This window comes from Emydura macquarii, unplaced genomic scaffold (genome assembly GCF_026122565.2).
Source record: "Emydura macquarii macquarii isolate MOO-44397 ecotype Brisbane River unplaced genomic scaffold, CSIRO-AGI_Emac_v2 contig_2473, whole genome shotgun sequence".
Classification (NCBI taxonomy): domain Eukaryota; kingdom Metazoa; phylum Chordata; order Testudines; family Chelidae; genus Emydura; species Emydura macquarii.
The window spans coordinates 7,468,892-7,496,464 of record NW_027132610.1 but is presented as its reverse complement, the minus strand read 5'-3'; the positions used below and the strand labels follow the sequence as shown (position 1 = coordinate 7,496,464).

Below are 27,573 nucleotides of genomic sequence, written 5' to 3'. Positions count from 1 at the left end.
TAGGCTTCACAAATGTTATTCCTGTTGGAGAACTGTGGGGTGGGAAGGAAGGAGGGAAAGAGACAGCAAAAGAGAAAGAGTAGAATATTTCAATAGTATTTCTTACTAGGGTAAAGATTTCAATTAAGGTGATTTAACAATTTAATTTCACATAAGTATGGAAATTGTTCTACCAGTGGGAAAGTTCTAACCACAATGGTTCTAAATGGGGAAGCTGGTTTGATCAAAACAGACTTCTTCAGTCAAGGTCCTCAAGTTGAGGAAGAATATAAGAAATGCTTACATGCAAGCCTGAAAGATAAATTACTTGAGAGTACACAGCAATGGACTCAGCCTACATTCCAGCTCAGGACTCCACCCCACTTCATAACTCTTTCCTGTATCCAAGGCACAATAGCAATTTTTTTTTCAGATAGTCCCTATCAATCCTGTCTTTAGCTCAGATATTTGGATCCAGGGCCATCCCTAGAGGTGGGTGTGGCCCGGGGCAAATCACATCTCCCCACTCACCCCCCCCCACACACACACTTCTGCCGGGGATGACTAACTGGCAGCCACGCACCACAGGCCCTGATCCTGGAAGCTGCGAATCACTGACAAGCCAGGGTGCTCCTGCGGCTGGGTCTGGGCGAGCAAGGGAAGCGTGCGGTGGCCAGATGTTGAACCATCAGTCACGTGTGCTGGGGTGCAGTACAGGCACACTGTGGCACAGACCATTCCTCTCCTTTCCGCAGGGTGGGAATGGGGGGGGGGGGGAGGGTCGCTGATGGGTGCGGGCGAAGAGATGTAACATGACACCAAGATGTTGAAGGGCAGGGCCCTCCAAAGCAAGGGGCCGAGGGTGGTTGCCCTGATTCGTTGTACCATAGGGATGGCTCTGTCAGCCAGATTCCAGCGCTACACTCAGAGCCAACTGCGGAGCACTTCAGCTTCAGGAAGCATTGAAAAACCGGTTATGCAATGAACTGCAGTAACGTATGTCTGTGCTGTGCCTTTATTTCTCATTCCCCACTCTTGCTCCAGTGGCCCCCTCCCTTTCTATCCCCACACAATCTATGAATGAATAAAAACAGATGTTTTTTAATGCTACAAAGTTTTATTTGTGACCTGTTTTAATGGGGAGAAAGAAGGATAACTTAACATTGTAAAGTGTCACTGTGCAAGCAACTGTGGTTGCGCGCAGTTCTTAAAGGGGCCGTCGAATTCTTCTGCTCGCTTTCACTGGTGTGGAGCAAAACACAGACTGCACCCTGCTCAATCTCCTCCAAGACCTCTTGGAGGGTGGGGGCTGATAAAGCAGTAGACAGCAGAGCGTTTTGGAGGGGCTGCAGAGCGAAGTCTGTCCTGCCGCTGCTCTTCCTGGAGCTCTACCAGACGTCTCAACATGTTGGACTGATCCCTCAGAATATGCAACATCTCCTGTTGCATATCATGCTCCTGCTGCTGTGCAGCTCTTCTGTGTTCTATGTCCATGTCTAGTTTTTCAGACAAGGACATCCTCCAGGCTCTGAGCTCTGTGTCAGCAGCCACGGAGGAGTTCATTAGTTCACTGAACATGTCATCCCACTTCCCCCCACCGCACCCTTCCTAATCTGGGAAAGTCTTTCACAGCTGGAGTTTGGCAAGGGGGGGCCGAAGGCCGAGGTGTCTACTGTAAGATAAGCAAAGCACCAAGTTGCCATTGTTAGCTGACCAAAGTAGTAAAGGAAATGTTACAATGTAAGAAGTACTCCCCTTCATGTTCACAAGGCTAAGTCAGACCTACCTTCCATTCTGTACATCGCGGAAGGGTCCGACTGGCGTTACAGATATGGTAAGCAAGGGGCCCTTGCATCTGTTATAGAGGGGCTTCATTAGCACCAAAGTCCACTATCCACACTTGAGTAAGGAAAGGGTTCACCAGGCTCCCCTGTAACATGGCAAAGACCGGTTTGGGAGGAGGTGAGCAGAACAGATTAGAGGACATTGAGGGTGAGTTGTAGCGGCAGAAAACATAAGGCAACTAGTGTCTCGACCCATAATGTCCATTGCAACAGTACTAGGAATGGTCTTGGGGAGGCACCCAGGGACCCCGTCCATGGAAGAGGAATAAAATGGAGTGACTGTATTGGTCAGGTACTTTAATTTGTGCCATCATTCCTAGGTGACCATGTGTGATATCAATCTCCTGAGGGTAATGCAGGTGGAAAGAGAAGATTTTCTGCAAACATCAGGGTACAGGCCTGGCCCTTCTGCTGCTATGCTGTGTTCCGCGATGATGCCTGCTCATTTAATAGCAGAATGGTGGGGAAAAGTATCCTACTGTGGCAGAAGAAATAAGGCTGCCCTCCCCAGAAACCTTCTGCGAAGGTTAACAGATTACCTACATGAAAATTTCCTTGAGATATCCACAGAAGATTCTCAGAGCATACCTCTACTCCTGGAACAGACTATTATGTGCAACCTTCCACTGAAGTTTGCTACCACAGCGTAAGACCCTCCCCTCAACAATACAAACTTCTTTTAGGAAGTTGAACTGGGGAAAAAAATGCAAAAAAAAAAAAAAAAAAAAAAAAAAAAAAAAAAATTTACCACACACACTCACTAGATGTGCCTTCCCCTGCATCTTGATCAGCCCCATTGTCTTGTGTGTGGTTGGACTGCTCTGGGGTAATGAGCCAGAACAGACTCTTCGCTCCACAGACTGATGTGATCCAAGACCTTGGGTCGACTCCAAGCTGGAGCACATTTGAGCCATGCAGTCGCCATCAGCAGTTCAGCTACAAAGCTCTCTCCATGCTGTCTAAACTGGAAATGGAAATTCAAAATTTCCCAGGGCTTGAGGGGAGGAGCTATTTCTTGTGTGTGTGGCACATTACAGCAGAGCGTGAATGTCTAGAGCGGTCACAATGGGGCTTTATGGGATACCTCCCAGAGGCCAATGGCATCAATTTATGTTGCGCTCTGCCTACACTGATGCAAATTCGACCCATGGAATTCAAATTCAGCGCTACGACACTTGCAGAGGTTGTTTTATTAGGTTGACTTTTACCGCGCTTTAAAATCGACGGAACTTATGCGCCAGTGGAGACTCATACTTTAGGGGGTCTACGTAAGCGGTGTTATGTCGATTTCCATCGCCAGTGTAGACCAGGCCTTACTTTATTAGCAAAGGACTAAATGTAATAAAATTATCCAAATTGAAAGCATCACACTTCACCCCTCTTATATCAACTTTTCATAAGAAATTCTAAGCCTTAATCTCAGGAAGATGTTTCTACCGTAACTGTCAATTATCTGCATCCACAAACACGTTTCTGAACTCTTAAGAAATCGTTTGAGTACAACATAAGAATTTAAATGATCCACACAAATATGATCTTGAACAAACATATATTTAAAGATTCATGAGTTTGTATTTCAAGAAGTGATAACTCATATTTAGCGAAAGAAAAAATGTTTATTTAAGAGCATTAGTGAATCACCAAATTCTTGAAATTTAAACAATTACAGGTCTTAATTTCACCAAGTGGATCTGGGGCACTGGCCAATCTAAAAATAATCCATGTTTTATATGAATAATGGAATATTTACAGGATGCATATATTTGGTCTCAGAGTGAACTTAATTATTTGTATTAAAATGTATTTCTATAATTTCCCTTTTTAAATATTAGAAAAATCACAGAACAGATATAATATGCAAAGGTAATATTGTATTTGATATGTTAACCATAAATATTATTCCAAATTTGTTTTAAGCTCTTCCTTTGCAATCAGATATGGTTCTTTACTTTCCAGGCACAAGTTCTTTAAATGGGAAAGGAAATAAATTGTAAACTAAAATTAAGCTATTATACCCAAACTTAATGTAATGAACAGTGCTGACAAATATAATAAAGTTTAGACAGTCACTATATAATACAGAGAAACTCAAATTTATATCCAGTACCGATCAATATGCATTCAGAGGTACAGAAAACTGTGATTTATTATACTGAAATATGAACAACAACATGTAACTTAGGAATTCTACCATTCTTCAGCAAAATTTGACAAATTTTTGTATAAGGGAATTAAGTTTACTTTAAATTTCAAATCTAAAATTTCCTTCTGTGCGTAGATAGATGATTCATTGTAATTGAAACATGAATTTAAGATGCATTCACCTTAAAAATTAATATTTTATTAATATCTTACTGATAAAAAGAGATGGTTACTTACTGCTATTTCTCTGCATGCAGACATAGAAATTCCAGTACCTTCTATTTGTTTTAAAGCATAATCTTTATCATCTTTCCTGTGAAAGAAGAAAAGAAGTTTTTAAAACATTGCTATGTGCATTCATAGTGAACCTATACACTACTCAGATTATAGCTTCTAATCAATTTGAGTTCTGCATATTGTGGTCTTTTGATCCTGTGGTAGTTTTTAATGCCCTGCTGTCGTAGAAATAAGAGCTAAGCTGTATTAACTAGCAACACCTGGGTTGATAACCTAAAATACAAATAGTCATTATATTAGAAAACATTTTTAGGTCCTATTCAATACAATGGCATCAAGGATACATAATTTTACATTTACCACATATTAGAAGTTAGTCTTTCAAGGAAGAAGTCTGGGGGGTATAAACAATGTGTTATATGATAAAATTACAAGTACATCAGCTTACATAGAAATAAAATATATTACTCTGGAACACTAATAGTAACTCTTACCGCAACAGATTTTGAACAATCATGAATATTTGTATACCCCAAAAGGTTCATTACATTCATTAAACTCATGTGTAAGAAACTTAATTTACCCTTTCCTCCAAACTTCAAGAACTAAAATTTTATGCTGAAAACCTGTTCCTACCAATCAAATCCTCAAAGCAGTTTCAAATCCAGTGGTAACCTTCAGTATTTTGTTCAGCCTGGCAAACTAAAGACTCTTCTAGTTCACCATTAATAAATGTGAAATACCTGAAACTGGAAGTTGTGGGGGCAGCAGAGGGGGCTATTTTATTTTATTTTTACATTTGGTGTTAAAGCCTGTTAGCAGTTGCAGCTACCAGGAGCAACACGGGGAAAGGGCTTGCTGTCCCAGACAACGGAAAGCCAGCTCTTTAGCAGCACACACACCACCAAACTGTCTTCTCCTATCCCAGAAGCACTACGAAGTAGAACCCGTGACACTTCCAAAGGATGTGGCTCTTTAGTAAAACAATGTTTCCAATCTGTTCACACATGCTCCATAAGGGTTTGTAACAGGCTAGAGTATTATTCTCTGAAGATTCTGTCTATACCAAGTATGCTCCACCTTCACAGAGCTAGTAAGCATGCTCCACTCAGAACTGCAGGACTCAAGTATGACTTTTTGTTCAACCGCTCCTCCCAACAGCCAGGGCCACTGTAGCTCTAGGAACTGGAACTGACAACAAACAGATTGTCTCTCCTGTGCTGTCAATGCTCCCAAGCAATACAGAGAAGGAGAGAGTAACCGGACTTGTTTCAAAACAGAGGGTTTGGGGATGGCAAAGACAAAGGCAGGATGGGGGTAGATAACAGCATGCTAAAGCAAGACAGAGGAGGAGGGAAAGCAGCAGAAGAGAACAGACTGAGGAGGGACAACAAGGGGATAAAGACAAAAGTAGGAAATGCTGAAGGAAGGAAGGAAGAGAAGGTCTATAACCACTACAGAACACTCCCCTCTCAAACCTGGAATAGAATCCAGGATTCACGAGTCTCAACATTCCTCAACTGCTGCAAAGAGCTGTGAAACCTTAATTTGCCCCCTTGTTCATAAACAGGCTTTAATTACACTACACTAGTGTATACTGTTATTTCCACAGGACCTGTACTCATTCAGTACATAGAAAGGGCAATATTCAAGGTTGTCTTACCCAGGAACATGTTAAAAAGGGGGATATTTTGGCTGCTAGCTAGCTCTTCCACTCCCATCTACGAACAACATCAAGCAACTGAAGCACTGATCACAGGGGGAGAGCCTGGTTGGAGGCGGACCAGCCTGCTTGTGGTGAGAATCATTGAAGACTGTAAGGTTGCTGAAAGTGTTACACTTAGTTTAGAATGCGATTTGCCTTTTACTTACTTTTGATCAAATCTGACCTGCTTTCCTCTGACTTACAATCATTTAAAATCTTTCTGTACTTAAATTTGTTTGTTTATTTTACCTAAAATAGTGCATTTGGCTTAAGATGTGTTAGAGACTCCATTTAAAATGACGAGGCTGATGCATATCAATTTCTTTTATAAACTGACAGACTGATTATAAAATGGAAGTTCCTAGGGTTGTATCAGGGACTGGGGATGTTTGCTGGGGTCATTCTGTTGCATAGTCTCATGAGTGGCTGGTCAAAAACACTCACTCACTGAATTGAGAACAGCTAGCTTGCAGGAGGCTGTATGTGAACCACCCAGGAGAAGGTGTTTACACAGCAGAGCAGAGTGTGACGGGCTCCAAGAGTGAGGGATTAGGATGACACAACTATACACCAGTCCAGATGCAGAGAGGAATGTCACAACGGAGAATATGTTTTACCTCTTGATATAATAGACTCTCTCATGAGATGGGTCCCTGACGAGGGATGGGGAAGTGTGTTCGGAGGGGAGGAAGGGGGGGGAGGAGAGGAAGGAGAGGAGAAATGGATGTCATTCGTTCTGGATAATCTCCAACACTTGTCAGAGGTTATCCGTCCCAGATGCTGCGGAGCAGGGTACGGTGATCTCTGAAAGGATGGGTAAGGTCTTCCAGCATGAGGTTGCAAGGAGACTGTTCTACCAGCACCTCGACCACCCTATCAAAACTATCACTTCCAGGTGGAAGGCTGAGATGCAGTCAGTTGGGGTCCTGATTGCTTTCGCCTAGGGAACCTAAGTTTCTTCCTCTGTGGCTCATAAGCTCTTTGTGATGAGTACTGGGATGTGTGTTGTGATGAGTGGGGTTAAAACAGTGGCTGAGGGCTGTATTTCTCTTGTAGGCTGGCGTGTATATTCCTAGGGATTGAAGAGTCGCCTGTGAGTCCTTCAACGCATGAAGACACGCATTGGTCTTCTCAGTGAATAAACTTAGTCCCTTCAAAATGAAGGTCCTCCACCGTGGTTTGGACCTCTTTCAGGAAGCCAGATGAATGCAGCCATGAAGCCTGTCTCATAACAGTGGCCATGGAAATCAAACATGCTGCCATGTTGGTCACATCTAATATGGACAGAAGAGTTGTTTTAGCCACCAGCTGGCCCTCTTGATTATGGCCTTGAATTAGTCTTTATGGGATTCCAGGAGCTGTTGAATAAAAGGGACCGAGTTTTGTATAATTCTAGTAGTTATATTTTGCTAGCAAGGCATGGTAATTTGCTACACAGAACTAGAGGGTGGCTGATGAATATGTGTTCCTGGTCGAATAGGTCCAGACGTTTCCCGTATCAGCCACAGTGGTGGATTTAAATTGGTCCTGGCAGCCCCCAGAATTACCACATCCACAATGAAGGAATTGGGAGGCATATGGAAAAATAGAAATTCTATCCCCCTTTACCAACATGTAATACCTTTTGTCCGCCCCTTGCATGTTGGCAGGACAGACACAGGGGTCTGCCATATGACTTGGGCAGGGTCCAAGAGTGCCTCAGTAATTGGGAAGGCCACTCTGGCAGAGTTAGAAGATTATAAAGTGTCCACCAATTTGTTGTGAAGCTCAGTCACTTCCTGCATCTGTATTGGCAGGGCTTCTGCCACTCTCTGAGCTAGGTCCTGGAATGATTTAAAAATCAACCATGGATGGTGGAAAGGTCATCACTACCTCCTCTGGTGAGAATGACAAGACATCAGCTTGAGAAGTATCTTCTTCCTCTGCCTCCACCTCAACTTCCTCCCCCCGCTATTCATGAGGTTCTGAAGCCATAGCTGAAGGAAGGTGCCTCCTTTCCAGGGGCCTGGGAGGTTTGCTGTTTCTGAGCCTGCCAAAGGTCTCAGTACAGTCACTGAGGGTAGGGGGCTGGTGGCTGGCACCACAGTTGGCCAAATCATGGAAGATGAGGGTTGGATGGACAATATGCCTAATGCCAAAAGTGAGATTGGCGAATAAAAAAAGTGGTGGGAACCCAAGTCCTCTTGCTCACTTTCTGACTCAGACAATGAGAAAGACTGTGCATGGTAGGGAGATGTCGCTGAGTCCAGTGCTCTGGAAGAACTCAGTGCCAGGGCTTCTGTACTGAGTAGGGGCGAATCCGGTGTGTCGGACACAGAGATCCATCACGCACTGGAAATCCAGAGGTGTGGATAGTGTCAGTATTGGTGGAGAATGTCAGAACCAAAAGGCTTGCACTGATGGAGTCAGATATGAGGACCTGGCTGTATGGTCCGTTGGTGCCATGGGCACTGGCATCAGTGCTGGTGCTGACATTTGCGCCGATGTAGCCATCCTGGGGGCCAATCTTCTATGCCTTTCATGCCTCTGCAGTACTGGGTACTTCTTTGCCCATGCCCATAGAGTCTTTGGGCAGACAAACTTGCTGTGTAGGCATGTGCCCAGAGTACCAGCATTAGGCAGCTTCAGCAGTGTGAGTACCGATGATACCAATGGAATCAAAGATAGTTTCTTACTCACTAGGGGCTCGCTGCAGACACACACAGTTTCTTAGCAGTTTTATGCGAGTGGTTCATCTCTTTGGGATCACCTGTCTTCAAAGCAGAAGGTTGCCGTGAGACTTCTCACGCCAGGATTCCCAGGGTTGAAGGACTGACTCCATGGGCAGGTTTGAGCCTTGACTCTATATCTTTCCTGGACCCGGGTTTTAGTTGCTGGATTGAGCTTGTCTCCTAGGCAGCAAACACACTACAAGTGCCTGTCAGTCACTGGGATAGATTCCTTGCAACTGAGGTACTTTTTGAAGCCTGGAAAACCAGGTACACTCTTGTCCAGGGTGCTTTCCCCCACGCAAGGGTGGCGGAAAGCAAACCTTTTCTTCTTTTTTTTCTTTTCTTCCCTTTTTTTTTGGCACAGCCAACAAAAAACAAATGAGATAAAAGAAAAAAGTTTCAAAGGAAGCTAAAATTAACAGAACTAAAGGGAGTTAACAATCCTATGAACGGACAGCTCTGAGCTCCATCTCTAGCCAGGGGTGGAACTGAGGAGGGAATGCTTGCATATGCTGGCTAGCCTCATGGCAGGTGGGAAGCAGCGTGTGTGCAGGCAGGGTGGACTACTATCAAAGCTCTCTGATCAGCAGCATGAGAGCACAGACACACCCTACAGTGGAGCACCCTACCTCTAGGGTAGGTACTCAAAGAAGAGTAACAAATTTTAGATGGACTTTGTCATGACAATGTTATACAAATATTAACTGTGTTTTGAAAGGCAAAATTAATGAGAACTTTAGCACATCATTAAATGAAACAGATTATTCAGTCTATCCACTGAAGTAAAAAAAAAAGCAGCAGCAGAAACAGACCCCTGAACAAAAAAAAGTTGAAAGCCTGGTTTTCACAGTGTTGTCATTTAAAGGCTCATTTGACACCTACACTCCACTTGGTAGAGCAGACATTGGTGGAAGGTTGCTAGATACAATGTATGAGAAGGAACTTTGACAGTGTGAAAGAAATACTTAGGGGAAATTTGCCAGTTTAAACCTTGATGGGTGGAATAATGTACACAATGATCCAGTAATATGTGCCTGTGTGACAACAGAAGATGGGGTTGCATATTTTTCAGAAACAATAGATACAGCAGGAAATGCCCACACAACAGAATATTTAAAAGAAGCGACAGTGAAAGCTGTAATAAACGGTGAACAAAAATTCAACTGTCACGTGCGCAGTTTTGTCACAGACAATGCTGCAAACATGGTAAAGATGAGAAGATACTTAGAAGAAAAAACGGAAGGATGCTCCTTAATAGCATATGGTTGCAGTGCCCATTTAATGCATCTTTTAGATGAAGACTTAAGAATGTCAATCATAATAAATTTCAGGGCTGGAGCGGAATCATTTAAACAGTACATGTTTACTGATGATGTTTTGAACAAAGTCACTTCCCTGAATTGGTGGAAATGATTAGCCAGGCACCTTGAAACAGAGTTCCTTCAGTTGCTAAGCCAACTTTTCACCGCAGTAGCTTCCTCTGCAGGCAGAGAGAATATTTTCATCATTTGGTATTAGTCACTCAAAGCTTAAAAAAAAAAAAAAAAAAAAAATCAACCGGGAATTGAAAAAGCAGGAAAACTCATATTTCTGATTCAGTCTATAATAAAAATGACAGTGGGAGTGGGGAAGATGAGAGCTAGCTGTAGAAGTTTTAAGGACAGTATGTTTAGTGTTGTGATTACTTGTCTGTTAGAGTTAATAAAATTTGAAAGAAAGTTTAAAGATAGCCATCAGCCGGTAACTCAGGAGACTGCTGCAACTGCAAATATGAAACATTTATGTAATATTTAAGATCTAGTTTAATAAAATATAAGTGCTAGTGTGAGTGAGTGAGTGAGTGAGTGAGAGAGAGATTTAGTTCTTACTGTTCCTAATGTACTGCTGCTGCATCTGCAACTTGACACAGGTAATGAGTATTATGTACTATTTCCTAAATTAATAAAAATCAAGTTATTTAAAAAATTACACAAAGTATACCCTTCTAGATTTTGTAAAATGCTGTATTGAGTTGTAAATTAACATGTTTTAGTGATCAGATCTGCACCATTATTTAAGAAATATGTGAAGAAGTATCAGTGGGAAACTTGATTTAAATCAATGATTTTCTCTTGGTGATTTAAATCATGATTTAAATCAATTATTTAAATGGGTAGATTGATTTAAATCAATCCACCCATCACTAATGTTAATGTATTTTGTGTTGTATATTAAATTATTGTGTAAACATTTTACCAAAGGCATAAGAACATAACGTATATTTCTAAAGAATGTTAAGTAACCAAAATAGTTGCCATACCCTGGAAAACCCTGAGGAAAAGAGTGAATTAAAATGTACCAACAACTTATTGCTAACTGTTACATAGGTAGCCTGTTAAGAGATTCATTAAAGTACTTACTTAAAAGCCTACAAAGCTGAAAGTTGTACATGTAGGAATCTACAAAACTATTTCTCATCAGTGCCCAAGGTATTTTCGTACACATCCACATATTCATCTTGTAGGTACAATTCTGTCTTGTCAGGTGGTGCTAAGCACCTCCCAACTCCCACTGCAGTAAATAGGAATTGAGCACTTAACACCTCTGGGAATTGCTTAGAATCGTGTAGGATCTAGCATTTTGTATATTAGATTCTGTGTTCTTCTATATGTATGTGCAATGCCCAGCACATGGGGCCCCAATCCTGATTGGGACCCTTGGTATTGTATTACTAGGTGGACTTTATTCAAATTATCTGATCATCCTTGTCAAATTAAGTTCAGCCATAAAAGAGCAAGAGACAAAATATTGTGCTGAAGCTTTAAAAGTATCAGTAGCATGTTGGTTATTTCAACTAGAACATATATTAAGTTACAGTTAAAAGTATTCTTGGAATTTAAATTAAATGTGTCACATTTTAAGAACAGATTCTTAGAAAAGAGCCATATGCAGTTTCAACTACATATCTGAGAGAAGAATACTCATCTGTCTTAAACCCATCAAAGGGACTTCATTCTCATTTCCCTCTGAAGTGTCTGCACTACAGCAACTCTAACGAAGTATTTAATTGTCTAATGTGCTCATTCCCCTAAAGAACAGAGAAATCTTGATAATTAAAAGATAAATGTTCCAATTATATAGTATATATATTTTAATTCTATTCTTGAGTACACCACTAACAAACAGTATTAGAATGAAAATATTAAGAATAAATACAACTATTAATGCCAAAATAATTTTGTCTCAGGGGCACTAATTTAAAATTTTCCATATCTAGCTTCACTCTAAAGTATGTCAGATACTGTAACTTTGATTTTACTCATCCAATTATAAATGAATCTCTGCTACAAGCTATCTGATCTTTGCATGACTAGCTCAGACTAATGCAGCACACTCCCTCCCCAAAAACTGTATAATCAATAGCAGTCAGTTTAATTATTAACAATGAAATATTAACACCAAGTACTACAAGTAAATTAGTAATTATGAGGGATTTTAATTTTCAGATACACTGAGAAACCAGACAAGGGAAAAAATTAATAGCAGTGTGTTCCTCTAAACACTGAAAAAACATATAACTTTGAATAATAAAACTGGAGACAAATGGTATTTTGTTTAATATTATATTTTATTTATGGCATTATCAAAATACATCTGAATGCTAAAGATTAACTCTTCAATACAATGATGGATAAGTTAAACAGAATTAAACTGCCGCATTCCTACTGGTATTCCCCATAGTAGCATGTTGAAATAAAGCACCTGCAAACTCATGGCACTTCTGATCATGTGTGCTTAATGGTGAATATGCACAGGTGAGGGCGGAGGGGAATGGGGAGGAGAGAAAGTGGCTGTGGATTTTAGACGAACAAAAGATTTCTGTAAATCATTAACAGCGACAGTCCATTTTTGGCATTTCTATTTTGTGCTACCCACAGGTCAGGGCAAATACCTTTATTATGCTTAAAAGTAACCAAAAACAGGCTAGTTAGACTTTTCAAAGTCTTAGCCTAGTATAGGATGCAGATCAAGCACCTATAGTAGACAACGGCACTTACTGATGAAGAGCCTGAGGAGTCACACTGAGAAAACCCTTTTCACAGGAACTACAAGCCTACAAGACTTCCCAGGAGGGGAAGTCTGATTCTGCAAACTCTATTCTATTCTGTATAGGTTCTTTTGTCATGCTCATCACCATAGTATCTGAGCACATTCCAGTAGTGCATTAAGCAACATGACTAATAACTGTCAAGTATTTGTTCTCTCATCCTCTCCCCAGGGAGAGAAATGCATGCAGTGGAGTATTTTGTTTTGGAACTTGTGTATAATATATATACACACACACAAACACATTGCTACATGTTTATGTTAGAGAAGGCAAGGTCAAAGAAATGTGCTTTGCATTTACAACAGAAGGTGGAGGTGAATAAACAGCAAGTCAGCTGAATAAATAGAATCCTATTTTCTGGAACCATGTTTAACTAGGAGATCACACATTTTTTTCCTGTAATCTCCTATCTCATTCACAATACACCTCCAACATCAGAGACAAAAGAAGCACTGGTCCTACAAACAACAGCATCCTTCACTGCATAATCCTGATTCATCCGCCATTTCCCCCCCCCCAAGCACTCTGAGAATTGAACGAAGAAGGAAAGCAATTTATAGAAAAAGTTCAGCTTTGACCCCACCCACAACCCTAGGCTGCATGTTCGGTTACTCTGTGGGGAAGGCACAGAGTCTGGTCAGGTCAGCAATGGAAGCTGGCTCAGCAAGGACAATCTACAGAAATTTTAGCTGCAAAACTCTCAGATCTCTAGTGAGCATATTGTGACATGCTGTAGCCCATGTACACCCTTATGGTGTGATTTGTATATTCATTCATGTTCACCCTTACAGTATAACTGTGTATTGTCTGATGCAAAGTATGTCATGTAAGGTGTTTTTGGAATGCTCATGACATACTGAACATTACTGTTATGGTACCATGTTTCCTGCAATGTCATACATATGTACAGATATGAAACTCTGCTAGGTCATATCCCTAAAATGTGTCTCTCACATGGCTTGAATAGATGCAGACAAACAAAGCTGAAGGTACCACGCCCCGCAGAGGCATGCATACAGGAACAATGGACTGGCTTAAGCACCTTTGAGCACTTTGGCTCAAGAGAGAAAAATCATGCCCATTGCTGGACATGGATCGTCACCTGACCCAAGGGGGTGTCAAGGAAACTTGTTAAAAGAAAGAGGTATCTTTGTCTCATGGCTCTCCCTTGGATTCTATCTTCTAAGCAACACCAAAAACTGAGAATTTGCCCACAGGGGGGAGCCTGGTTGCTAGAGGCATCGCAACCAGCCTGTATGATAAGCTAATGTCATAGACTGAAAGCTACTGACATATTAATATTAGTTTAGGATGTAAGTTACCTTTTAGTTAATTTAGACCAGCTCCTTGACTCATTATTAATCTCTTGATTTATATTAATCTGATTTATATTCACTTAAAATCTTGCTGTAGTCAATAAACTTACTTGTTTGTTTTATCTAAAACAGTGCACGTGGATTGAATGTGTGCAGAGACCTCACTTAGAGTGGCAGAGCTGGTGCATATCAATTTCTTTGATAAACTGATGGACAAATGTAAATGAGCTTGCAGGATGCAGTATACAGCACTGAACCCTGTAAAACAGCAGTTCCTGGGGTTGCATCTGGGAACAGAGGTGTTTGCTGAGAATCCATCCCATGAGTGGCTGGCCAGAAGTGCTCCTTCACTAGGTCAGGGATTGATTACTCCCTGGAAGCTGGGCATGGGCTGACCCAGGAGTGGGTAGTTCACACAGCAAAGCGGAGTAAATAGGGGCCCAGGAGTGAGGAATTGGGGTGACACCTACCCACCAGTCCAGACTGCAAGAGGGGGGGGGGGGGGGGCGTCATACATGTGCAAATAGATTTTTTCCAAAGGCTTTTAAGAATAGCAAAAGGTACATCCTTGACATAATGCCACCTCTCTAGACAAATATCAAGTCCCTGCTCCAAAACATGAGGTTTTTTTGTTTGTTTTTTAAATAAAGTAACCTGAATTATTTTAACACTGCAAAGCAAAATATTTTTACCTAACCTCATTTTCAAAGACAGCATAAACAAAAAAGCTTCAGCCTGAAGCAGACATCCAGCATGCAACCAAAACGGTAAAATATGGCAAAGTTATAAGCAACTGAAAACAGGATACCATCTACATAAAAAAAATTAAAGGTACTTATCCAAAGCATCTTCAGATATTTAAGAATACAAATAAATGTAGCAGTATCTACAAAGCTCAAAAAAAAAATTTAGTCGAGCCACAAATCTCTGCCCCAACACACATAGCTCATCACCATCCCCACCCCCCACCTAGTAGTATATACTAAAGATTGAGAGTTGGTCTATTTTGCACCTGGGGGAAAAGGGGGTGAGAATTCCAAAGACTGGCTTTCCTTGCATAAGATGCTCTGTCAGTAGCCCCTCTCTTTTAAAGAAAAAAAAAGGAAGCTTTATTTTGAGCTTTATTTTATTTCCACTAATAGCAGCTATGGCACTATAACACGTGGAATGTGTATAATTATAGGAGTCCTAATTTAGCTAGCATGAATTAATATTTCAAGTTAGGAACTATGAGCTATACTCCTTCCTCACTGAACAAGTACAAGTCTGATTAGTTATTTTCAGTATGTGCGTTAAATATACCCCCAAGAAAACAGAGTGGAAATGGTTATCCTGATTTACATGTGCATGTAACACCCCCACCTTGGGCACTGCCTCTCAAGAGTCTAAACGTCACCTGAACACTTATGTCCAACAGTGCTTGTTGATATGCATATTTTTCAACACTACAAAATACACCATTAGATAAAAAGTCCTCAGCTTTCTAAAGAGGTATTTCATTTAGAACACCAATATTAATTATAGACCACTTGCTGAAGACAGCTGCTCTTTTTACTTCCTTCAGATTCATTCTTAAGCAATCTGCCATGTACTCAAAACTGAGGTCTTTTATTTGTAAGAAAGAAATAAGTCTGACCTTTACTACACCTCTCACTTGACACAAAACTGAAACCATGCTCACAACTGAGCATATATCCAATCACACCTGTATTTGTTTTCAGAGTAACTATGACTTTTAAACCAAGAGCAGGAAACAGAAGAAAACTCATTAAAAAACAAAAATGCTTTCATTTTTAACACTTAGTATTTTATTATTTGACAAGTTGCTTTCTTTTAGTAATGGTGTAATTTTATCACTTAACATGTGCCAGAAGAAAAATTTAGCTTCTCTAGTTCACTACTGAAAGGAAGATCTAGTTAATGGAGATGTAAATCTATGACCCTCACTGAAGCACTAGCAAATATAAAATTAATATCCCATTGTCACCTATTACTTACATAACTCAAAATTATAACAATGAAAATGGCTATAAGAGGGAATCTAACACAATCCACTTCAGTAGTCACGTAACTTGTAGTTTGCTTTCACCTTCCTTTAGCAACATCTATAAGAATTTCTTCTCTTGCCACATTCTTCACTCAGACACATATCCATGCTCTGCAACTCCCTTGACTCCATGTGCCTTCAATGTACAGAATCCTGGCCTCATTCTTGCCTCTTCACTCCTCTTCTTCCCACATATTTTGCTACAAACCTACTTTGCAGAATTTCCTATATGCCATTATTGTCTCCTGCTGAAGTCTTAATTCAAACCTTCATCTTCTGTAGTTCTATCCACTGCAACTTCCTTTTTCATAAAACTTTACCAAATTTCCAACTCTCTCGAGTCTAGTATGTACAGAATGCCACTGGCTCACTCTCTTATGTACAAAAGTGGTAGGACCACATATTTCCTTGTTAATCACTGACTGCTTTACTATTACACAGGACATAAAACCAAAGGGCTTACACTTTAAAAGAGTCAGACTGAAGGCAGGATTCAATGGGAACTCCAGAATGGGAAGAACACGGAACAAACATTTTTAATCAACAAACTCATTTCTTGTGGGCATGCAGAAGCAGAAAGTTTTTAGAAAACTATGAGAGGAAAATGGTAGTTTGGTGAATTGGGATGAAAAGTTGTATCATCTGCAGGGGAGCATGGAATAAAGCAGAGAGACTGGAGTGGGAGGATCAAATGAGGGGTAGCATAGAAAAACAAGACAAAATGATTTGATACAGTCCAGATACAGGTAGAATCAGGGCTCTGTGTGGCTTCAAGGAGAGGGCAAGAAGTCTAAACATGCTGCAGTGTGAGAGGGAGAATCACTTATGACAAAATTGAGGACAGGACAGAAGTGGGTGGGGAAGATATGTGATCAAACCAGCAACACTCCACAATCCGCAACGGAACAGAGCTTATGAATTTTCACTGGTGAGAAAAAACAAGAGAAACCTTGAAGATTTGAACAGAAATCTTAAAGAAGTGTACAATTATTCAGTAAAATAAAGGTACAATCTGATGTAATAGTTCTGAATAACTTTTAGCTTTAATTTATTGTTATACTGAGTTATGTATAAATGGAATTAATTTTAGTACCACATTGTTTACTTTAAACCAAAAACTTTTACACATGTATACAAACTCAGGTCCACGACTAAATTGCATTATCCTTTTACTATTTTAAAACTAAATCCAACACTTCAAGCGTCCAAGGTTAGGATGGCATCACTACCTCTTTTGTAAATTAAAGAGTAAACTAGTTAAATGCAATTGCAAAGTGTGGGAGGGTGAGGTAACGCAGCCCTCAACAGGTCATTAAATCCCTGAAGAAAAAATTGGAACAAGTTAAGCACAAAACAAAAAAATTGAAACAAACTGCTTTAGTAATTTTAAAAGTTCTAAACTAAAAAAAAAACCAAACAAGCTAACCAAGGATACAACCTACAGAAAACTCCTGTAATTATTCATGTGCCAACAGTGTACTCAGCATTGTACAAGACACAAAATAACATTTCCTGCCTCAAACATTTTATAATCCAAGACCCCAAATCCTGAAATCTGATCTGTACAAGCAGAAATGCATACCTGCAGAGATCTACTCTTATGAATCAGTTTCCAAGATCAAAGCCTAAAAAACAGACAGCAGAGAAAGGGAGGCAGCTTGATAAACCATCACATGTGTTCTGGAAAGTGGATTGCACAGTAGTGAGGTAGCAAAATTGGCAGATGGCCATGTAATTTAGGTTAGTGAAGACCAGAGAGAACTGAGAAATTCCAGAGATACCTGTATATCTAATTTGTTTTGGTAACACACTAACAAATTAAATTCAATGTTGATAAATGCAAAGTAGTGCACTTTGTGGAAAATTTCAGCTACTCATTCACCTCACAAGAATCTAAATCAAGTGTAAAAACAACGAGAGTTCTGTGGCACTTTAAAGACTAACAAATTTAATTTTTGTAGGCATAAGCTTTCATGAGACTCAGCTCACTTCCTCAGATGCAGAGATAGAATGATACAGTAAATAGGAAACAGATATACAAATTCATAGAGAACAATGGGGGAGGTGGATTAAAGCCAGGTACTTGAGGGCTAATGACAGTCATTGATCAGGAGGTGAGAATGGGTGAGCAAAGCAATTACCTCTTGTAATGAGAGAGCCATTCCAAATCTCTGTTAAAACCCAGTTTGAATGTGTCAAGTTTGCAGATCATTTCTAACACAGCAGTTTCTCTTTGAAGTCTGTTTTTTGAGGTTTTTTTGGAGAAGTACGGCGAAAGTAAAGAAACAAATTGACAGAGCCAGACGGGTACCCAGAAGTCACCTACTACAGGACAGACCCAACAAAACCCCACTGGTCATCACCTAAAGTCCCCAACTGAAATCTCTCCAGCATATCATTAAAGATCTACAACCTATCCTAGCAGATGATCAGTCTCTCGCTCAGACTGTGGGCGACAGACCCATCCTGGCTTACAGACAGCCCCCAACCTGAAGCAAATACTCACCAGCAACCATACATCCTACAAAAAGTCCAACCCAGGAACCTATCCCTGCAACAAACCCCATTGTCAGCTCTGCCCACACATCAACTCTAGTGACAACATCACTGGTCCTAACCACATCAATCACACCATAAGGGGCTCATTCACCTGTACATCCGCTAATGTTATATATGCCATCATATGCCAGCAACGCCCCTCTGCAATGTACATCGGGCCAAACTGGACTATTACTACGCAAAAGGATAAATGGATACAAAGCAGACGTAAAAAATAACATCCATAAACCAGTGGGAGAACACTTTAATCTCCCAGGGCACACTGTCACTGACCTGAAAGTCGCCGTACTTCTCCAAAAAAACTCCAAAAACAGACTTCAAAGAGAAACTTCCACACAATTTGTAACTAAACTGTGGAACTCACTGTCACAAAGTTATTGAAGCCAAGAACTTAAAATTCAAAAAGGCATTGGACACTTACATGGATACCATTAATTATAACTCTGGATATTCTTGTAACAAATTTTGGAAAAGATTAAACCTCATACTTCAGGGCTTAAACCAACAGCTGAATACTAGAGATCAGAATAAGACCTAATGTGCAGGACAGACTGTCCCACATCTACTTGTTGTGGGATTCTTACACCTTCCTCTGAAGCATCTGTTGTCAGCCATTGTCAGAGAATGGATACTGGACTAGATGGACCTCGTCTGACCCATTACGGCAATATTTATGTTCCAGAGGCCAAGTGCAGCAATTACATATGTCAAGCATATGTGCAGAGAGATTCAGCTATGGATAGCAGATTCCTAACTCACGTAGTGCTAAAGTAACACATCATTCGGATATAAACAAAAATATTACCTGCACATTTGAAAAACCTCACAAGTTAACACGTATCAGACTAACACATAGCAGCTTTCTTAGAGAACATGGAGACGTTTCTGCAATTCAGTACCCAAGTTTGTTCATCACTTGAATGCCATTCAGCAAAAGGTACAATGGAATTTCTTCTTTCTAGTAAAATGTGTTACACTATATGGCTTGATGTAAAGACAACTCAGAAACTAAATGAAAAATGTATCCGAGGTTCTTTTTAGTTACAAAATAAAACTTTGTTTAATTTTATTAAATGTTAACCCAAAGTATAATAGTAATGTGGTTGATCTGGTATCAGAATGAATTAGAGGGTTGGCCTGAGATTTTCAAAGCTGTGTAGGGAGACTGAACCACACATCTTGAAGATATGTGGCTAAATTCCATATACTACTTTGGAAATCTCAGCCACATTTCTTGAACTTGGCTGGAAAGAGGTAGATATTGTGAGTGTATATTGCATTGCTGCACATACTGGGAACTGCTGGTATACAATGAATATGATTGCTGTCCAAGGACTTTTTCCGCCTTAAAATAAATGCAAGAATTGTGCCTGCTGGTATGAAGGACAGATAAAATAAGATTGGGCAATGGAAGACAGCACCCACAATAATGAGTTACAGAAAACAAGCCCATCCCAATCCACTATGCTTTAAGGGTGGAAAGAGAAGGGGGAAAAGGTGATAGAAGCTGATTATTTTCATTCAAAATTTCAAAGTGTGCTGTTTTGCTTATCTAGTTGTATTTTAGTGAGGGGCTGTGGTCTTACTTTCCCTTAGTGGGCTTAACATGATGATATCTTGAATGCTGAATTACCCTGCTTTCTGTGGGTTGAAGTTAGGTCTTTCTTATTTATTCAGCATTTTTATATTAAATGTAATTTGAAAATCCATTTTCAGGGATAATGCCATAGAATACTGAACTCCCAGAAGAGAACAGTTTACATTCCCCTTGCAAGTCATGAATTTTTTGAACTGATTATGCAGGTAACACTCTAGAAGTCTGAACAAGAAATGGAAGACGTTTAAAACATTAGTGACAAAAAAAATCTTTCAATACAAATTGCTAACTGCTACAAAAATGGCTTAATTCCATAAGGAAATACAGAACAGTCTAGACTGCAGGAAAAATATGTTACTCAATGCCACAATCAGACTCACCCCAAAGCACACAAAGCATGTACTTTGGAACCAGATTGCAAACCCCAAATCCTGTAACAAATGGGAACATGGAATGCAGAAGTAGAAAGTCAGTGAAGATAGACAGCTAACACATTCGAACCCCACACAGGAAAACAAAACACAGTATGCATAAGTAACCCAATCTTTTATATGAGGTTCTTAAAAATAAAAATTACCCATATTTTAAAAACTACCAATATTTTAAAAATAGTAACTCTTGGGGTATTTTCTTCCCCTAATGTCTAAGCATAAAAGTCCTTGACAGCTACAAAAGCAAAATAAATAAGCTTTTGTAAAGTCCCAGACAAAAAAAACATCTGAAACAGAGTTAAGGTTAGAAATATGCAAGAGTAACTTGATAAAATGTTAACAGAATGCCAGCAGCGGCAGTGTCAAGCAGAAAGAGCTGATCTGCTTAATTGTCTTCACTTACAATAACCAAGAAAATCCCCCAAACTATACCTACAAGTTATGAACATAGCTGGCCTACGCACAGTGGAAAACATAATTCCAACTATATACACATAATGATGAAGTCTAAAAAAGTTACTAACCTTTCCATAAGTGTTGTTCTTTGAGATGTGTTGCTTATGTCCATTCCAATGTAGGTGTGCACGCACCACATGCACCATCGTCAGACGCTTTCTCCTGGTGGTACCTACTGGGTCGGCTCTGGTGCCTCCTGGAGTGGCGACCTCATGGTGTGGTATATAGGTAGCTGCTGACACCTCTGCCCCCTCAATTCCTTCTTGCCAGCTACTGCAATAGATGGGCAGGTGGGTGGGTTTTGGAATGGACATGAAAGCAACACACCTCAAAGAATAACAATTACGGAAAAGTTAGTAACCATTTTTCTTCAAGTACTTGCTCATGTCCATTCTAAGACCCACTCACCTACCCCTATAGGTGATTCCCAAGACATGAGTTAGGAGGTGGGATCAGAGTTTCATTTTGATATGGACTGGAGGACTGCTCATTCGAAGGTTGAATCGCTCCTAGTTTAATGCATGATGGCAGAGCGTGCAGTAAACATGTGGATAGATGACCAGGTTGCCACTTTGCAGATGTCCAGAACCGGAACCTGTTCCACAAAAGCCACTAATGAAGCCTGCAACCTCATGGAGTGTGCCATTAGGTGAGGTGATACTTTTGCCAAATCATAGCATGTGTGTATGAATGATGTAGACCATGAGGAGAATCTCTGGGCAGAGAATGGATCCCCTTTCATTCTGTCTGCAATTGCTACAATGAGTTGAGTGGTCTTTCAAAATGGTTTTGTCCTCTCTATGTAGAAAGCCAGGGCATGCCTGACATCTACAGAATGGAGCCTTTGCTCTTCCCTGGTAGTGTACAGCTTAGGATAAAATACCAGGAGAAAAACATCCTGGCTACTGTGAAAGTGCGAGACCACCTTAGGAAGGAAGGACTGATGTGGTTTAACTCGCACCTTGTCCTTAAATAAAACAGTATATGGCAGTTTATACTGATTTCTGAAACCCTACTAGCTGAAGTAATGGCTTACTAAGAAGAAAACTACTTTCCAAGGTAGATGGAGCAAGAAGCATGTCGCCATAGGCTCGAATGGGGACTCCCCATGAGCCTTGTGACAGCATCAGCCTGCAGTCCCAGGGAGGCAGCAGTTGATGCACCTAGGGATATAAACACTCCAGCCCCTTCAAAAACTGAGAGCAAATCAGGTTAGAAAACACTAACCGGCCATTTACCAGTGGGTGGAAAGCCAAAATCGTGGGCAAGTAAACTTGTATGGATGATACGACAAGGCCTTCCTTTTTCAGGTGGAGCAAGTAGTCCAGGATAAGAGGCAGGGATGTCTCATTTGCCAGACCCTTTTCCACAATGCCCATAATGTGAACCTCTTCCATTTCTCCAGATACGCTGATCTGGTTGACAGCTTCTTGCTACTCATAAGGACGGCCTGCACAAGTGCCAAGCGGCCCCGCTTTACCTCACTCAACCATGAAGCTTCCACGCCATCAAATGCAGCACCTCGATGTTAGGGTGGAGCAGGCAGCCATACTTGTACAAGATCAGTCCGGCAGCATCGGAAGGCTGATAGACTTGTCCACTGACAGGTGCAGAGGGTTGAAAACCAATGTTGTAGTGGCCATGTTGGGCCTTTGAGGATCATCCTTGATTTGTCCCTCCGGACTTTGAGCAACACCCTATGGATCAGGGCTGTGGGAGGGAAAGCGTAAAGCAGACTCCCTCTACAGGGAAGGAGAAAAAGCATTTAAGAGGGAGCCTGGGTGATGCCCCAGATATGAGCAGAACTAGGGACATAATCTGTTGAGCCTGGTTGCAAGCAAGTCTAGTTGGGGAAACCCCCATTTCTGGAAAATAACATTCAAGACATCTGGGAGAATGGACCACTTGTGATGGTTGACGAAGGATCTGCTCAGCTTGTTCTGCGAGTCTGATAGGTAAAACACCTCCAGATGAATAAACTGGGCTATGCAGTAATCCCACAGACTCAACGCGTCCTGGGGGGCAAGCTCCGCCCTGTTTGTTTATACAGAACATTGCCCTTGTATCGTTCATGAGTACAGAGATGCATTTGGTCCGCAGATGGGATTGAAACGCCTGACAAGCTAAGTGTACTCCTCCCAACTCCCTGACAATGTGTAGGGTCAGTTCACCTGGTGTTCATAGGCCCTGAGTCCTGAATGGCTCCAAATGAGCTCCCCATCCCATGTCTGAGGCATTGGTCACCAACAATATTGAAGGGACTGGCCTCATAAAGGGGATGTCCCCGCACACCATGTCCCAGTCCAGCCACCATTGCAGGGCAAGGATCACCGCCGGTGGGATTGTAGTCACCTTGTCTAATTGGTGACGGCCTGGCATATATACACCGATGCCAGCCAGGATTGGAGGGGTCTCAGCTGGAGTTGAGTGTGCTGCCCCATGTAAGTACAAGAGGACCTGTGATCCAGAAGTTTCAGGAAGTTTCTTGCTGTGCTGACAGGAAAGGCTCTGAGACCATTTAGGAGAACTTCGATGGCTATGAAAGAACTCTGGGAGGGAGGTTCTGGCCCAGATCAAGTCAAAGACCATCCCTATAAAGTCTATTATCTGTATTGGTGATAACATTGACTTTTGCTGGTTTATTAAGAGCCCTAGATTCGAGAAAGTGGACTGAACAAGTCTTACATGATTGAGGACAGGGAGAGCATGCAAAATTTCAGTTTCTTCATGAACTTGTTGAGGTTTCACAGGTCTAACATAGGTCTGAGGACTCTGTTGGACTTCAGGATCAGGAAGTAAAGTGAGTAGAACTCTGTCCCTCTTACTTCTGTGGGAACCTCCTCCACTGCTCCCACCTTTAGAAGCAACTGTATCTCCTGGGTTAGAAGTCTTTCATGAGAAGGGTCCCTGAAGAGGGACGGGAAGTGAAGGTGGGAAGGAGGGGAAGAAATAAACTGAAGGGTGTATCCCACTTCTACTGTGTGAGCACCCAGTGGTCGGAGGTGTTGCTGACCCACACCCAGTAAAAGTCGGATAAACGGTTCCCACACATAAGGGTAAGATCCAGGTTCTGGTCCAGTGCATCACCCCTGGGACACCTTCAAAAGTTCTGCCTAGGACCTGAAGGTTGCCTCACAGCCACAGGGCCAAACGAAGAATGATGGGAGTGCCTCCTTCTAAAGCCCTTGTTTTGCCACTGCCCAAAGTTCTGCCTCTGCTGGTTCTGTGGTGGGTAGAAATTGCCCAAAGGCTGGGGCTTGAAGTACCTTCAGGATAGGACCAGAGAATGGAGGCCCAGAGACTTTAGAGTGGTTCAAGAATCCTTTAAACTATGAAGCCGCAAGCCCATTTCATCAGAGAAGATGGATTTACCCTCAAACAGCAGGTCTTGCATCGTTTGTTGTACTTCATAGGGCAGGCCTGAGGATTGAAGCCAAGAGCTGCATCTCATCACCACTGCTGTGATCATGGCGTGAACTGCTGCATCTGCAGCATCCAAGGCAGTCTGGAGGGATGCCTTGGCTATGGCCTGCCTTCCTCCACCAATGCTGCGATCTCAGCTGTCCAAGTTATACTGATTTAAGACAACTTGGTGGTTTGAAATCCTCAATTGGAGGCCCCTGGTGGAATACACTTTCCTCCCTAACAGATCCAATTTCCTGTCCAATTACCTTGTTGCCCCTGCCTTTCTCACTTGTGGGCTGAGTTGCAGCCACAAATTTCTGGTCTGCTCAATGTGTACTCCTTCATGACCCATAGGATTAAGCCTAGGATTCTGAGCCAAAGGAATCACTCCTGGGTGACCAACGGGGTGCCGTGCCCCGCTGTGCCATATATCCGTGTTGCGATGGCAAGCAGCATCGGGACTGCAAGCACTGCTGGGACAATGACCGGTGCCAGAAACACAGCCTGCGCCATCCCAGTATTCGCTGCCGTGGCATCGAGGCTTGCACGGTCAGGCAAGATGGTGGTCTATGCCTCACCATCATTTCTGGTTCCCAAAGTAGGAACCAGTTTATATAAGGTGGCCTCTTGCAGTGCCAGAACTGTGCCTTGTGGGCTGCGGCCCAAAGGAGATAGAGGCACTGGGAGGGTCAAAAGACTCCTCACTGCCTCTTACACCTCTGGTGTCGATGGTGCTGCCAGGGTCAAGGCTCCTTCATGGCTCACCCTCAGCAGGGAATCCAGACACACCAAACTCAATGGTTCCCCCTCTAGGTTCAGCATCAATGGTGCTGGTTGGCTGACAGCCATCTAAGTGTAGTCAGGCATAGATCTCATTCTCTCTGAGGTCTTCCTTGTTAGCAAACATCCCCAGTCAGATTTCTTCATTTTCTTCTTTGGCACCAACTATGGGAAGCAGTGCTGCACCGGCAGTGCTGATTTTCTGGGCTCCAGGAAAGTGCTATAGTGCCAGGTGGTCGTTGGTACCTGGGATGGCCAGCTCCACTGAGACTCTCTGACTGAGGCCAGGGTACTCCTACTGGAGTAGTTACTTAGTGCCAGGACTGGTTGTTGCTCCAATGCGGGGCAAAGTGTGGCCTCCATTAGGAGGAATTTGAGCCTACTGTCTGTCTCTTTTGGTTCTGGGTCTGAAGTTCTTACAAATCCAGCATTTTGCCTGGACATGCTCCTCTCCAAGGCAGCTGTCATGTGGGTCACTTAGTGGTATGTTCTTCAGCTAAGTTGCACACTCTTTGAAATCTTGAGAATGAGGCATGTCCTGGGGCCCCAGGTGGATAGCCTAAGTACTTTGACTAATGATCAATCTAATTAACTATTTACACTCTATTAACTATTTACAGGAAAAAACAATCATTGAGAAGTATCACTTGCAAAGCAAGAGACCGTGTTCTAGCAATTGTCACGGACGGAAAAAAAGGAACTGAGGGGGCGGCAGCTGACTATGTACCGCACCATGAAGGTGTTACTCCAGGGAGCATCAGAGCCAACCCAGCAGATACCACCAGGAAAAAGCTTCCGGGAACAGTGCACGTGGCAGGCGCACACCTACATTGGAATGAACATGAACAAACATTCAAAGAATTACTTATTACCATTCGGGAAAGATCTTGGAGTCATTGTGTAGTTCTCTGAAAACATCTGCTAAATATACAGGAGCGGTCAAAAAAAAAAAAAACTAATAGTGTTAGAAATCATTAGGAAAGGGATAGCTAAGACGACAGAAAATATCATAATGCCACTATATAAATCCATGGTATGCCCATACCTTGAACACTGCATGCAGTTCTGGCTGCCTCATCTCAAAAAAGGTATTTTAGAATTGAAAAGTACAGAGAAGGGCAACAACAGTTATTATGGATATGGGAGAACTTCCATATTAGGAAGTATTAAAAACCCTGGGATTGTTCAGCTTAGAAAAGAGACAATTAAGGGGGGGGGATACAAGAGAGGTTATAAAATCATGAATGGTGTGGAGATCGTGAATAAGGAAGAGCTATTTCCTACTTCACATAATACAAGAACCAGGGGTCATTCAATGAAATTAATATATAGGTTTAAACCTAATATAAGAAAGTATTTCACACAATGCACAGTCAACCTGTGGAACTTGTTGCCAGAGAGTGCTCTAACGGCCAAAACTAAAACTGGTTTAAAAAAAAAAAAAAATTAGGTAAGTATAGAGGATAGGTCCAGCAATGGCTATTAGCAAAGATGGTCAGGGATACAACCCATGCCCTGGGTGTCCCCAACCTCTTACTGCCAGAGGCTGGGACTGGATGACAGATGGCTCACTCGATAAATTGCCCTGTTCTGTTCATTACCTCTGAAGCATCTGGCACCAACCACTATCAGAAGACAAGATACTGGGCTAGATGGACCACAGGTCTGACCCAGTATGGCAGTTCTTACGTTAAAACAGGCTTGTATTACCATTACCCCATCACCCATCTGGTACATCTAGTTAAACTAAAACTGTAAGCTCTGTGGGATGGGGATAGTCTTATGCTGTATGTCTGTACAGCACCTACCACAATGGTGTCCCCAAATCTGCTGGGGTCCTATAAAAACAGCATTGTTATATTTTAATAGTGATAAATGTTTGAAATGAACTAACAGTAAATTAGTTTCTTTAGCCGTATTATTTTATCAATATATATAAAAATGGAGGGCACCCACTAGGTTAGACTTAATTCCAAAAGAAAGTCGCTTAGGCTTTTTTGGACCTTCTCTCATTCAAGGTATGGTAAAAATAACCAGTTTGGCCACCATGACATATTTTGAGAGCTGCCAAGAATACAGACATCCACTGACAGAAATTGCAAGCTAAACCACTTGACTGCATTACTGAAGGAAGCTATAAGATGATGTGATAAAATGACAGGTTAGACTAAGCCACACAGACACTCTGAAGAAGCCAGAAGGAAGGAAGATACAGCAAACAATTTGTTGGTTACCCTAAAGAGTTAGTCCAATACGTTCTAGTTACTGAAAATCCAA

General features: G+C 41.7%; 1 protein-coding gene across 3 annotated transcripts in view; it reads right to left on the bottom strand.

Annotated features, from left to right (window-relative positions):
- CDK8 (cyclin dependent kinase 8) overlaps window positions 1-27,573 on the bottom strand; it is a 171,630-nt gene that overhangs the window by 100,709 nt on the left and 43,348 nt on the right. For all 3 annotated transcript variants that reach the window (XM_067562899.1, XM_067562898.1, XM_067562900.1), the window contains one exon: window positions 4,203-4,278. In XM_067562899.1, coding sequence (XP_067419000.1) covers window positions 4,203-4,278 — 76 coding nt within the window. The remainder of the gene's footprint in view (window positions 1-4,202; window positions 4,279-27,573) is intronic.